We start from the raw sequence: 14084 nt of genomic DNA on the forward strand, positions 1-14084 counted from the left end.
AATGCAAACCCCAACTCTTGGAAAGTAACAAAACAACCTGGTGAAATTTTAATTATCTCTCATCCTTTCTTACCAACTTGGGACTGATAACAATTTTGTTCGTGGGTTTTAATAAAAATTTTGCCTTCCTAGAGTCAAGGTCTAACACTTACAATTCCTATACATGTTTAATAGTGTTGTTTTGTACCATCTGTGTAGTTGCTGTGGGGTTTATACAGGTAGAGTTACAGTCAATCTTGCTGACCAAGAACAGCTGGACAGTTAAGGACATTGAACAGTTGAATCTATGGTTGAACTATTAAATTCATGATATTTTGCAGTTGACAAATAGGTGAATAAGCTATCCTGGATTTATAATTCAACCAATAATCAAGGGCCTCCTACTATCAAACATTGAACAGTAGGCCCAGGATATAAAGATTAATGAAGCAGCCCCTGCTTTTAGGAGCTCATAATCCATGGGTGGGTCATGGTATGTGGTAGGGTTGCTGTAGGTTTTCTGCAGGCTGCTCTAGGAACCCAGGGAAGGGGCCCAGAAAGAGTCTACATGGATGTCTTGAGACTCTCCTCCCTAAAATGCATGGAATTTCATAATGGTTGAAGAAACCCATGACATGATTATGTTATATGGACAGTCCTTATCGTACAAATTGGTTGGGTTCTTTAGTTCTCATTTTTGTATAAACTAGGGTACTTTAAAAATAAAATTAATTAATCGTCCTCCTCCTCCAGACATCCACTTCGCTCCCCAAAGGTAACAATCATTAGCCATTTATCGTGTATATTTCCAGATGTGTCCAGTCAATTTTGTAAGTCCTCATTTTCTCCCATACAAATGGGACCATTCTATATGTACTGTCCAGCATCTTGCTTTTCTGCTGAATAATATATAGAATGTGTATCCATGTTGGCTTATGCAGATCTCCCTCACTGCTGTAACACCACGTGGCTCCCAGTCTAGCCCCTCCAACCCTTTCTTTATATGTGGCCAGAAGCATTTCTTATTTTCTTCTAGTTTTCTAAAAATATATGGTCTGTTTCTTTTTTAAATTTTTTTCCAGTTCTTTTTATTGTGGCAAAATACATGTAACATGAAATTAACTATCTTAATCATTTTAAATGTACAGTTCTGTGGTACTAAGTACATTCATCTTGTGAGCAACCCTCACCACCGTCCATCTCTGTAACTCTTTTCATCTTGAAAAACCGAAACTCTGTCCCCGTTAAACGATAACTCCCCGTGACCCCTTCGTCAGCCCCTGGCAATCATCATTCTAGTTTCTTTGTTTCTTTCTTCCTGTTTTTAAATCTTCCCTTGTGCCTCATGCCTCAGCCTCTGGCACTCTGTTACTATGAGTTTGGCTTTTTCTTTTTCTTTCGATTCCCCATATAAGTGAGCTCATGCAGTATTTGTCCTTCTGTACCTGACCTGTTTCACTTTGCATCATGTCCTTGGGTTCCTCCACAGGGTTGTAACTGGTAGAGGTGTCTTTTCCAAGTGCAAATCTGAATACTCAGACCTCCTTCCCACCGTTTCCATCCCTGCCAGTGCCAAGCTTTTATTGAAGACTAAAGACTGAAGGCCACACTCGGGCCTGTAGGACCTGTGAGAGAGAGCCCTTCCCCCCTCCGCCAGCCTCTGGCTTGCTCCTGCTAGATGCCAGTCTGTTCCCCTTGCAGTCCCTTGTCCTGTTCCCCGCCTCCTCCCAGGTCTTGGCCTGGGACCGTGTTCCCTCGGCTCTCCCCTGTCCCTGGTTAATACCCGCGTACGTACCTGCAGAGCCCAGGTTCCTGCAGACCCTCACCACTGGAGCTCTCCTGATTCCCCAGTGAGATGGAGCTTCCCTTTGTCCTTTCTGGTAGCACCACAGAGGTGGTCCTTCTTTGGCTCAGCATACTTGTATGTCTGCCGCTGCTTTGTGACCATTTTTTGGGTCCCTGTACCCCTCAAAAGGCTGGGGGCTCCAGAAGCCAACTGTCTACTTTCCCTCACTCTATATCCTGGCACCCAGCACCATGCCTGGTACATAGTAGGTGCCAAATTAATGGTTGTTCAGGGAATGGATCCTACAAAGGAGGTGAGCTGTTCTTTCTATCCCTTTCCTATGCCTTTCTCTTCTGAAGATTAATGAGAGCTGTTAATATTTTCTAATTTCATTGACTGCCTTGCTTGTCCAGATAACTTTGAGCTATAGAAAGCAGAAGGTAATTTGAAATTCTTCCTCTCAAGTAGTCTAGCAGCAGATGGTCTCAAAAATTATCTAGCTGTCTGATGTCTACACATCACACACTCACTCTCTTTTTAAATAACGTAGGTGAACACGTTAGCTAGTCTGGCTACATTCATGTAGGTAAATTAAAAACCAGATATAGGCAGTGTGTTTTAGAATGAAATTTATAAGTCTAATGATAGCTCTTTTGGTGGGGTGGAGGTTGTAGGTGGGTCTGGTTTTATTCTCAGCCTGGCCACAGATGGCCTCTATCACCTTGAGCAGCTGCTCCAAGTCCAGCTTCTCTACCTAGCTCAAGGTGCTTTGTTTAGGGCCAGTTGAAATGTAAATGTGAAAACACTTTGGAAAATGCAAAACCTGAAACAAATTTAGTTGAAACCTAAATACAGCTGGTCTAGCAGACCCATAAGCGTGACATTTTTCCCAGAACGGTTTGTGTGCATGTGTTCTGGGTCATGCACCTGCTGGAGCCGATGGGATCATTCCACCTAGCACACTCTGGTGCACAGTTCCTCCCTGAGCTGTGCTGTAGCTGGTATAGTAAGTGATTCATGCAACCGAACTCCTGGGATGCCGCAAAGCGATAGCTCATGAGGGTCTTATGACTTATGCCAGGACCGGGGGCGGCAGGTGCAGCCGCCTGGTGCAGATACACTTGCCGCTTCCAGACCAAGGGTTGGATCTCTTCAGATCCAGCCCAATTCCAACCTGATTAGTGTGTCAAGCAGCCACACTCACTTCTATCAGAAAAGTTTTAGCTGACAGTAAGGTAGAAAAAAAAGAGCAGGGGTAGGGGAGGTAGGGGAGGAGGGGGCAGAGTTTTTCGGGGGAATTTCGAGAAAGTTTTCCCAAAAGTTCCAGCAGCCTGGAAGGCAGAGTTTGGGGAAGTAGAGCAGATGATCAGAAATGTCAGCAGTGTGGGCAGCTCAGGCCTGGGACACCCAGCGCCGCTGTCTTTCCACGGTAGTGGTCGTTGATACGACGTATAGCTGTTTACATGAAGTTAGGCTTCAACGATGAGGGCTCATCAAGAACTCGTGTGATCCTGCCACGGTGATCGGAGCAGAGCCCTCTACCAAGCTGGAGTAGAAGCAGTGCTGGCTTTCCTTGTGTTGACGCTAGATGGGTGTTAGAGCACACTCTGAGCATTGGACTCCAGCCTACAACTGAATTTTTCAGAGAATGGTGAAATACTTGGAAATCAAGTGAGTCATGCTCCTCTTTCAGCCAGAAAAATGAGCGTCTCTCTCAGTGCATACCAGGTATTGCCCAATGAAATGGCTGTGATCTGCAACTGAGGCTGAGTTCTAGCTTCACAAAAACACTTCTCCTGTCCGTGGCGCCCTTGCTGTGATTTATGCAAGTGCATCTGCCTGTCTGTGAGCTGGTTCGGATGGAGCAGTGGATGCACTAATAGCTCACTGCTGCATGGGCTTCGTGAGCTTGGGCAGGCAGCCTTGGATGGCCAAACCAGCCTTCAGGGGTCTTGGTGAAAACTCAGGAGTCAGAAGATCTGGATGCGAACACACTTCATTCATCTCGTTCTTCAGGTTTGGGGCATGGGCCCTATTCCCATTAGGCTTCTAGGAAAGGGTTCTGCACACTTGGCCCTTGTTTGGGAATCTACCCATGCTTTTCTTCTGATTGTCACTTTTCCAAGGTAAAGAACTGGTTCTCAGATTCCGTGCACTGAGGATGTAGCTAAGAGGAGGGTCTGAATACCTGGAGATCACAAACACTCTCACAGCATACAGCATGGTGAGAAGAATCTGAGCATTTGGTGGGAAGACGGGCCCTTCCACACCCACCCCTGAGTCCCACTTCCAGGCATCTCGAGTCCTAATGTGCAAATGATGGTCTGGAGCTGGGGGCGCTGTGAGTCTAGTAGAGAAGGCATCCCTTCCCACATGAATTTCACTTCTCTCTTGTCTTATTGAGCCCTTTTTATTTTCAAAACTTCCTTTCAAATCCTGTTCACATCATCCAGAACATTCCACGTGTGTGCAGGTCTGCAAACAGGACATAATCTGGCACTCTTGGCCTGTTTCGGGCAGGAGAGTATGTCACATTCTTCCATTTACTTTCCTGCTCAGACCGGTTGGTGTTTTTTGAAAGGGCACAGGGCAATGCTCAGTAATCCTGAGCTCACGGTGTGTGCTCCAGAGGACAGTGTCTTCCTCCTCTTTATCCTTTATCCCTCTTCCACCACCATACCTGCTCCTTTTTAGGACTGCCTACCACGTGCCCAGCAGCAGACTTTCTTCCTATTATTTACATGTTCCCTAACTTAGGCTCCCAGCGAGCCATGGGGTAGCTGTCGCTATTTTCATCTTGTAAATGAAGAAACCAAGTCTCAGGAAGGTCAAGTAAATGTCCCAGTGGGGATTGACAGCAAGGGTGGTGTGATCCCAAAGCCCATACTTCTTCCACTATTGTGTTGGAAGAAAATTCCGTGGATGTTTTCTTCCAATAACTTACTGCTTATTTTAAAATATTTTTATAAAAGGAATATTTTATTCCTTTGAAAAAAGCTGGAAAAGACTGAGAAGTGGAATGAAAGAAATAAAAATGGCTTGTAATCCTGCCTTCCAGTGATCTCTGCTGTTCACGTGTGGTTGTGTGGGGCAGACGCTAAGGACTTGGATCTGCACTTGAACTCACCCAGCCACTGATGCCGATCTCCCATAAAGTAGAGAGAGAAAATCATGCATCTTCGATTGGTCATAATGATTAAGTAAGATGTTTTCAAAGAGCTTAACATAGTAGGGAGGCAACAGATGTTCATCATTACTATCACTCTGTTCTGAGCTTTTCAATGTGTGGATGGACACTTTGAGCTCATGTGTGACTGTACCATATGGCTAGGTCCTGTTTTCGTTTTTTTGTTAGAACAAAACATCTCTCCAGCTCTTGTCAACTGCTTTTGTTTTTTTATTAGAACGAAACATCTCTCCAGCTCACTGAGAGCTGAATATTTAGGTGGTTTCCCATTTTTTAAGCTTTTATAAATTGTTTTTCTGCTTGTGGGGTGGGGAGAGGGCATGGGGGTAGGGCCTCTAGCTGTAGCTGTAACATTTTCTTTCTTTAAAAAAAATACCTGAAAAAAATGTAAAGCGAAAATGGTCCAATATGAACTTTATTAACTTTGAACAGTGTTAACTTTGAGTGGTGACTACCTGGGAGTTGTGCTTATTTAATGAACCTTTTTCAAAATGTGTAATAATTGATCAATTTAACATTTCAGAAATTGGGATGCCGAGATGAACATCCTTGTATGGAGGGCTTTATGCATTTATAGGATCAGTTCCCCAGCATAAATTCTAAAAATTGGAATTTCTGGGTCAAAAGGTACTCCATTAAGTCTACAGAAGGGCTGTGTATCAGTTCACACATCCTCATGTCTGCGCCCATGTCAACTGTGGTTGTCAAAAATTTTAAATAATATTTGGGAACCGATAGAAGAATTGCATTCTTAAAGAACCGTGAAACTAAACACTTTTCTACTTGTATTTCTTTGGTGGATTCCTTTTTATATCCTTTGTCCATTTTTCTATGGTGTGTTCTTGGTTTATCTTAATGATTTGTAAGAGCCCCTTATATATTAAGGACAGTAGCCTTTGATCTAGGTTATCCACAGAAAAGAATTCTTCCCGGTTTGGACAGCCCTTATATTTTAGGTTGCCCAAGCAAGGACAGTGAAGACCCTCCCATTCCAAAGGTCATGGGTCACTTCCAGTCCTTTGCTTGTTTTCGCCTCAGACCTCCAGTGGAAGTCGGGTCACATGGCGGAGAGTCTCACCAACATGCCCCGGCACTCCCTGTACGTCATCATCGGGGCCCTCTGCGTCGCCTTCATCCTGATGCTGATCATCCTCATTGTGGGCATCTGCCGCATCAGCCGCATCGAGTACCAGGGCTCTTCCAGGCCAGCCTACGAGGAGTTCTATAACTGTCGCAGCATCGACAGCGAGTTCAGCAACGCCATCGCCTCCATCCGGCATGCCAGGTGGGCTTCCGGGGGAGCGGGAGGCGGAGGGGGGGCGTAAGGGAGATCCCGCTTCCACCTGTGCACTCCTGGGACCGGGGCTTCCCACCTGCAAAGAGGATTTCATAGACGAAAGCATAGGTTCAAGGCATACTGGGGACAGATAATTGAGCTGCTTTATAAGCAACCCCTTTGCGTTTGCTGCTAGCTTTCTGTTTTCATTGAAGACATTCATTCATTTAATTTGTGTTTATCTGTGCTTTAAATAGCCGATTCTTAATCACGGTGTAGGAAACATTTCTTGATGACTGCTTTTTGGAATGTCTTTAGCTACGTTCTTCAAACAGCCTGGATAGAAATAACATTTGATTTAGGGGTTTACTTAAGGAGAAACAAACAGCTATCATTCTGCTGTTAGCGTTCATATCATATAACACGGTGTCCTTTTCTGGAGGAAAGACTCCTGGAGAGACAAGGAGTGAGTGTGGTGCCACAGAGAGCGTGAGGCCCAACTACCCCATTACCTGAGTCTATTTCACACAGACCAGTCAAACCTCCACAAATACTGTTCCCTCAACTGAAAAAAGACATAAGTCTCCCTGCTTAGAGAGTTAAGGCAATCAAATTAAATTACGAATATTAAAGACCTGTGTAAGCAGATAACACCATATTTATTTCTCTTATCTAACAATAAAAAAAATCAGCTAATCTAACATTTTGTTGACTTTTGCAAAGGATATCTACTACCAGAACAGTAATGACAGTCTTTGTTAAAGGAAAGCTATCTCTTCTTTTAACTGCTAGAACAATCTAAAGCACACAATTCAGAAAGTCTATGTGGTAGCGAGGAGTGGGCTGAGCTTGGTGTCTTAAGATTGGGGCTCACAAGGGGCGTCTGGTGGCTCAGTCGTTAAGTGTCTGCCTTTGGCTCAGGTCATGATCCCAGGGTCCTGGGATCGAGCCCCGCATCGGGCTCCCTGCTCCGCGGGAAGCCTGTTTCTCCCTCTCCCACTCCCCCTGCTTGTGATCCTGCTCTCACTGTGTCTCTCTCTGTCAAATAAATAAATAAAATCTTTAAAAAAAAAAAAAAAGATTGGGGCTCACGAGACCTAGTGGATGCATAACCTTTGCTGAGACATGGGGTACTGGTCTTGATCAAAACACACACAGATCCAAACTCTGTCCGAATGGCGTAGAAGCTGAGAGGTTCAGAAAGTTTGCTTTCTTCGCGAGGAAGTCCCCAAACCCGAGACTCCGATCTGACTGTGATCTTGCCCCTCTAATGGAAGCAAAAGCCCAACCCTGGCCTCCAGGGAGAGGAGCCATTGGAAGGAGAGAAATTGGGAGACATGGAGAAGCCGCCCCGAAGCCCAGGTGGGGTGAGGGTATCTTCTTTTTGAGAGCTGTACCCCCCTTACTTCTAGAACTGTGAAGGAGAAGGGGAAGGTGCATCCCCTTCCAAGTCAGGCCCTGCACGGCTGCTCATTCTTGACCCTCCTTCCTTTCAGGGCTGAGCGTGCCAGCACAGCCTCCAGGGAGCCCTGAGACCAGTCCCTGCCTGTCCTGTTAATTTGACTCCTCCACCGGCCTATACATAAAAGGCCATTTTATTCCTGTCCTCAATGGGTCCTGGCGCATAGTAGGCCTGACTTCCCAGAATTTGAGGTCTGTAGTGAAAGGACAGTCTCTGTTAGGGCCTGGTGTAGGATGTCTTGACCTGCCTGACAGGTGGCTTCATCCTAGGGCAACAGGCCTCGTAAGTGGCCCGCAGGAGTGTTCGCAGTACTCAGAAGTCATGGGATGAGAGGTGGTAGAAGTTGTAAAAAGGAGAGGAGAGGAGATAAGCTGCTTTGTTGCTCGAGAGGCTTTTCTCTCCATTCCCAGGTGCTGAGTTCACCAGGAAGGAGCAGATTCAGGGGCATTATACTAGGATGTATTGGGAGACCCAAGGAGTCAGGTTCCTTCTACCCCCAGAGGGACCTCTGGCTAAGATTCTTTTGTGTTCAACAGGAGTATTTTATTTCAGCCCCAGAATGGTTTAGTAAGATAGGTTCTTCTGAGCTTCCTGCTTATGTCGCCCACTTGGAAGATGTTTAACTGTGTAGTCTTGGAAGGAAAGAATAAACTTGAAAGCATTTACAAACCTGGTTCTTATTTGGTGCTGATTTTTATCAAAAATATTTATTGCAGAATTCCCAACCAATAAGCTCCTCCATGCACCAGCGACTGCAGATAAAACCATTGAAGTTAATACAATACCTTCCGAGATATCTGGAACATTCCCTTATAAACGTTGATTCAGCTCTGACCTGTGGTTTCTACAGCATGGCTCTCTCGAGGTCTTGGCTGGGTCTCTGGCTGGTTGGCCCCTTTGCACTCCCTTTTCCCTGAAACCCTAGAAAGACATTGGAAAAAAAAAATAATAACCCTTTTGATATTACCTCCTCCCTAGTTTCCAGGAGTGACCTACAGCTAACGCCCATTTCACAGCCTGCCTCCCAGCTGCTGACATTGGATCAGAATAACTGCAGCTCAGTAGCCACGCAGGACGAGTCCCAAGTGGGTCACCTGTGACATTCATGAGTGGCCGAGGAAGGGTCTGGTGATTGTGACGTCAGCACTCAGTTGATGCTCGTGCTCCCCTCTCTGTCTTGTTAAGAGTCCTGTGTTCTGTGACTGCTTTGCTGACGCTCAGGCTGGAGAGAGTTTGCAAGTGACCAGCGGGAGCTAATGGGCCTTGCAGGCTCCAGAGCGAGATCACGTCTCGGCGGCAGGTTGCTCACTGCTCCCCCAGCTCGAAGGGCCTGATCACAGAACACAAAAAAACCCCAGAACAGCTGTGAAAGGATCCGGTCACGTTTTCTCAAATAGCATCTCGGAGTTCTGGCCTTTCTCAAGGTCAGATCCACCTACATTCGCCGCGGTGGTGTTTTAGCTTTTGACTTTCAGGCGAGTACGAGCTGGAAGAACGCACACTCTTTGATCTGCCTTGCAGTTGGTTGCAGTAGCTACAGTGACATAAGGAGTATGAGACTTGTCACCGGGTGTGTTGGACACGTCAGTGACTTTAAGGCTGCTGATGCCACAACTTCTGTTACTGCGTCTGATTTTGTTGCTTTCTGTGCTAGGTCTTTCGGAGGGCGGGACTATAGGCGATTCTTACAGTCTTCATCGAGGGCCTGCAAAATATTTTAGACTTTACAGACCTTACACTGTCTGGGTCTCTGTGACTATTTAGCTCTGCCTCTGTAGTGCAAAAGTAGCAAAGACGCATTATGGAGGGGCTCATCTGCGTGCCAATAAAACTTTATTTAAAAACAGGCAACAGGCTGTCGTTGGCTTGCAGGCTAAATACATTGTTAACCCCTGGTCTCCAGTATAACTTTCTCTCTTTTCCAAACTTGTTTTTTACATTTAAAACGTATCTTTGTGATAAGGGAAAAAAAAACAACAAAACCAAAACCAATGTGTTACTTAAAGGAAGAGTCACATAAATACTCCTGCCATAACACAGCAAGCTCTTACATTGGTTTAGTGCCTGAGAGTTTAAATGGAATTCTATGGGTGTTGGCTTGTTTCTTAACACAAAGGAAATATAAAAAGCTGTTGGGATTAAAAATTTAAGTAGGAATGCATTCATTTTTTTTACTACATGTGAGCTTGCCATGGTGATAGGTGTAGGAGATTCAAGGAAAGTCTTGTTCCATTTTATTGTGTTTAAAGATTTTATTTATTCATGAGAGAGAGCGAGCGAGCGAGAGAGAGAGATTGAGCAGGGGGAGGAGCAGGGATATGCAGACTCCGTGCTGAGCGCAGAGCCCAGCGCAGGGCTCTATCTTAGGACGCTGAGATCATGACCTGAGCCGAAACCAAGAGTTGGATGCTTAACCCACTGAGCCACCCAGGCGCCCCTCATTTTATTGTGTTTTAAAAGCCATTTTACTTCTATGTGGTGGATGCTGCACTTTGGCTGGAGACCTCTGTATCTCACCGGAGGAATCTGGCTGGAGAGGCTTCTCAGGAGCTAGTTGAGTCATAGGACAGGGATTCCAGCTGAGGCAGTTAAGCCCTTTTAAAACCAGGTTACCTTAGAAAATAAATAAAAAAATAAAATAAAATAAAATAAAATAAAATAAAATAAAATAAAATAAAATAAAACAAAACCAGGTTACCTTTGAACCAGCATTATGCTTTTTTTTTTTTTAAAGATTTCATTTATTTATTTGACAGAGACATAGAGAGAGAGCACAGATAGGCAGAGTGGCAGGCAGAGGGAGAAGCAGGCTCTGTGCTGAGCAGAAAGCCCGATATGGGGCTCGATCCCAGGACCCTGGGATCATGACCTGAGCCGAAGGCAGACGCTTAACCGACTGAGCCACTCAGGTGCCCCACCAGCTTTACGCTTTCTGACCCATTCTGGTTTGGAGTTATCTCATTAGCACTGTGCACACAGCCAGTGACTTGTCTAGATACGAAGCAAGGTTCTCGTTCTTCAGTTGATTCCGTGTAAGTACAGCGGCCGCGTGGCTGCTTCTGACCGGTTTCAGCCCTTGCCTCGTTATGCTCAGTGGATCCGAAACACCCATCCTCAAACCTGCCTTGTTGATATTCAGCCCCATGATGACAATTTAAGATGACAGCCTTTTGAATGTTAGCTTGTTGGCAGATTGCATAACGTGGAGGCATTTAACTTCCTAGATTTTGGAGACACAGATTCTTCTTCAAACTATGAAGTCATATAAAAATAAAATGGATATTTTAAACACATATTCAACCTATTAAGTTGCTTAAATTTTTCCCCTTGGCCAGCCAACTGATTAGTAGGCAATCTGTGATTTGCTGACCCTCCCATCAAAGTTCCCCCAGGAAACTGTCCCACAGCACCTATGTGAGGACCTGGAGGGCTTTTCCCTGGGATCGCTTGACTTTTGAAATGAATCAGTATTATTAGTGGTGTATTGTTACCGATGAATCTAGCTGTTTTATGAGAAATAGATTGTCAAAATATTTGTGCCTTAAAGTAGCTTCTAAAAGTTTCAGCCTTGGGAGAAAGTGTTCCGATCCAGTTGGCTTTTACATTGTTGCCCTTTCCCTAGTCTCAGATGATGCAGGCCTTGCTCAGTTTAGATAAACAGACCACAGGCTGGAATCCAGCCCGCGTGTAGGCAAGCACCAGTGCGGCTTCACATTTTAGACATGATTTTATCGAAAGCTTTTTCATCTTTTGGTACTATGCTTGGATTTCTTGGTGGCAGAATGCATTAACTCTTTAAGTCTGCATTTTGCCTGGTACCCATCTGGCATGGTTTGTGCCTTGGTGCCCCTGGAGACCAGTAAATCTTCAGTGAATCAGAACAAAAGATTGATGAATGTTTAAACACAAAAGATCCAATGAAGAATGCATCATTTTCTCCTTTCCCACTCCGTTCTACTTCTCCTTGCTGAATGTAAGAAGACCGGCTTTCCAAGATAGCAAAGGGAAAAGGAGGAATGGGGGCCAGGGAGGTAGGCTGAAAGCCATGGTAAATAAGCCCCTTGAAGTCTTCAGGGCCCATCCCACCAGCCTTTTTAAAATGTAAGGTTCTTTACATGTTTCTTTTTTTGAACCTTATTGGACTTGAAATGGTTAAAAAATGTGGTCTCTTTTGAGGGAGGAGGCACGGTGGGTAAATGTGGAAGATTGTTTAAATCATATATGGTACTCCAGGGACTTTAGGGAAGGTGAGGCCTTCAATGGGAAGAGACCACCCAGAAGTTGAATTGGCTTTATTTTAGTACTCTTCCATCTTAAGACTGGTTTGGCAGGAAGTCCTGAAATTGGATTTTAACACCCCTGGCTTCTGGGCATCACTCCTGCTGCTGAGGGGGTTCTTGTATACACAGATCTTTTGGGACAATGGCTTGTGTTCAGAGAAAAATAAACAAACAAACAATGGCTTGTGTGTATGTAGGGTGTGCGGAGGAACGGGTAGATGGGGTTGGATGATGGGTGCCGAGTATTACGGACAAACATCTCCTTATCTGAAGTCCTTTCCTCTCTCTGCCCTTCTCCTCATGTTGGGACCTCAGATGACCTCTGAGCCTTCCTAACCTTCCTGTAAGTCCCCAGAAGACTAGTATGTTCCAGGCACTAAAATGGTTGTAAAATAAACTTGCCTCTCCAGATGGTGAACGGGTCTCAGAAGAAAAAGCCAAATAGATACATATTGTCTTAAAACCTATTATAGGGCTGTCGGGCCGACTGCTTTGCCAGGATTTAACCCGGAAGCTTCAACATTCATTTGGACACCATGTTTCATGAAATCCTTTTTTTACCTCCTGCACACTCATTCAGCGCTGATATCGGGATCTCTTAAATTTCTGTGCTTGCTAGAGAATATCTTTCTTAGGGTATTTTTATTGTTCCATCTGATTCTTGAATTTAAGTTAATTCTCACCACTTGCCTTTCATAGGACTTGAGATCCACTGTTCATCTAACCGGGGTCCTCTCTCCCCTGTGGTTTCAGGTTTGGAAAGAAATCCCGGCCTGCGATGTATGACGTGACCCCCATCGCCTATGAGGACTACAGCCCCGATGACAAACCCCTGGTCACGCTGATTAAAACAAAAGATTTGTAATCTTTTTGGGGGGATTATTTTTCAAAAAGATGGGATACTACCCTCATTTAAATATTTTTAAGAAAATAAAAAGCTTAAGAAATTTGAAATGGTAGCTGCTCAAGAGTTTTCGGTAGAATATCGAAGAACTAATTTTCTGCAGCTTTTAGTTTGGAAAAAATATTTTAAAAAAAACAAAATTTGTGAAATCCATAGACTACGTTTTAATGTACTTTCAGCTCTTTAAACTGTATGCTTCGACTAGTGTGTGCTCTTCCCATGGTAGATACCGTCATGAGACACAGTTGACTTTCTGTGGCTGTTACAGAGACTAAGTCTAATCGAGGAGAAGTTTCTTTGTGATGTGTGAGTGCCGGCTTTCTGAGTAGTTAGAAAACATACGTAGAGTATGACCCATATAACAGTATACCCGTTAACCTAAAACGAAGTCTGAGATGTTTATTTCGTGAATAAGAAACTAGTTGCATTTATTATTCCTAACCCGAATGAAATTAGCCTTTGCCTTATTCTGTGCATGGGTAAGTAACTTATTTCTGCACTGTTTCATTGAACTTTGCAGAAATGTTCTTTTGAGTTCGTTTTTGTCATTTCCATAACAGTCGTCAAGCCAGGCCTTGAAATCATGCAGCAAAAGGGCCTCGTGAGGCAAATTATGATCACATTGAATCTATATTTCCTTTTAAAAGTCAAGGGTTTTATACTGTGAGTAAATTAAATTTACGTTGGAGTTGTTTGTTGCTAAGAGGTAGTCAGTATAAGAGAGTACTAGTTCCTTCCGTAGTGAGTATTTCTCATAGTGCATCTTTATTTATATCCAGGACATGTTTGTGGCTGTATTGGATTGATATGTGCTTCTTCTGATTCTTGCTAATTTCACAGAATATTGAATAAATGTTACCAAGTCCAGGATGCGCTTGTCTCTCGTTCTTTTAAAATTATGGAAAACGTTTTGGGTTTGATATTGCTTGTCAGTCTCCCTGTTTTTCACATCTTAACGCTGCCAAGGAGGCATTCCTTTTGCCCTCCTGATTTCCTAACTGCCAGGGAACCATTCCTACCTTCCTTTAAACATGAAAGATGGGGAAGAAAAATAACAAGAATTCTCCTTTTATTTTTTTAAAGATTTTATTTATTTATTTTGAGAGAGAGCGTGCATGCGCACATGAGCGGGGGGAGGGGCAGAGGGAGAGGGAGAAGCAGACTCCCCTCTGAGCAGGGAGCCTGATGCGGGGCTCCATCCCAGGATCCC

At 44.4% G+C, this 14084-nt stretch overlaps 1 protein-coding gene across 1 annotated transcript in view; it reads left to right on the forward strand.

Annotated features, from left to right (window-relative positions):
* Window positions 1-13744, forward strand: part of DNER (delta/notch like EGF repeat containing) — a 300110-nt gene extending 286366 nt beyond the window's left edge. Inside the window, exons 12-13 of the mRNA XM_032400554.1 lie at window positions 5991-6237; window positions 12724-13744. Of these exons, the coding sequence (XP_032256445.1) occupies window positions 5991-6237; window positions 12724-12835 (359 nt within the window). The 3' untranslated portion in view covers window positions 12836-13744. The remainder of the gene's footprint in view (window positions 1-5990; window positions 6238-12723) is intronic.
* Window positions 13745-14084: the final 340 nt, after the last annotated feature.

Source organism: Phoca vitulina, unplaced genomic scaffold (genome assembly GCF_004348235.1).
Source record: "Phoca vitulina isolate PV1807 unplaced genomic scaffold, GSC_HSeal_1.0 scaffold1, whole genome shotgun sequence".
Classification (NCBI taxonomy): Eukaryota; Metazoa; Chordata; class Mammalia; order Carnivora; family Phocidae; genus Phoca; species Phoca vitulina.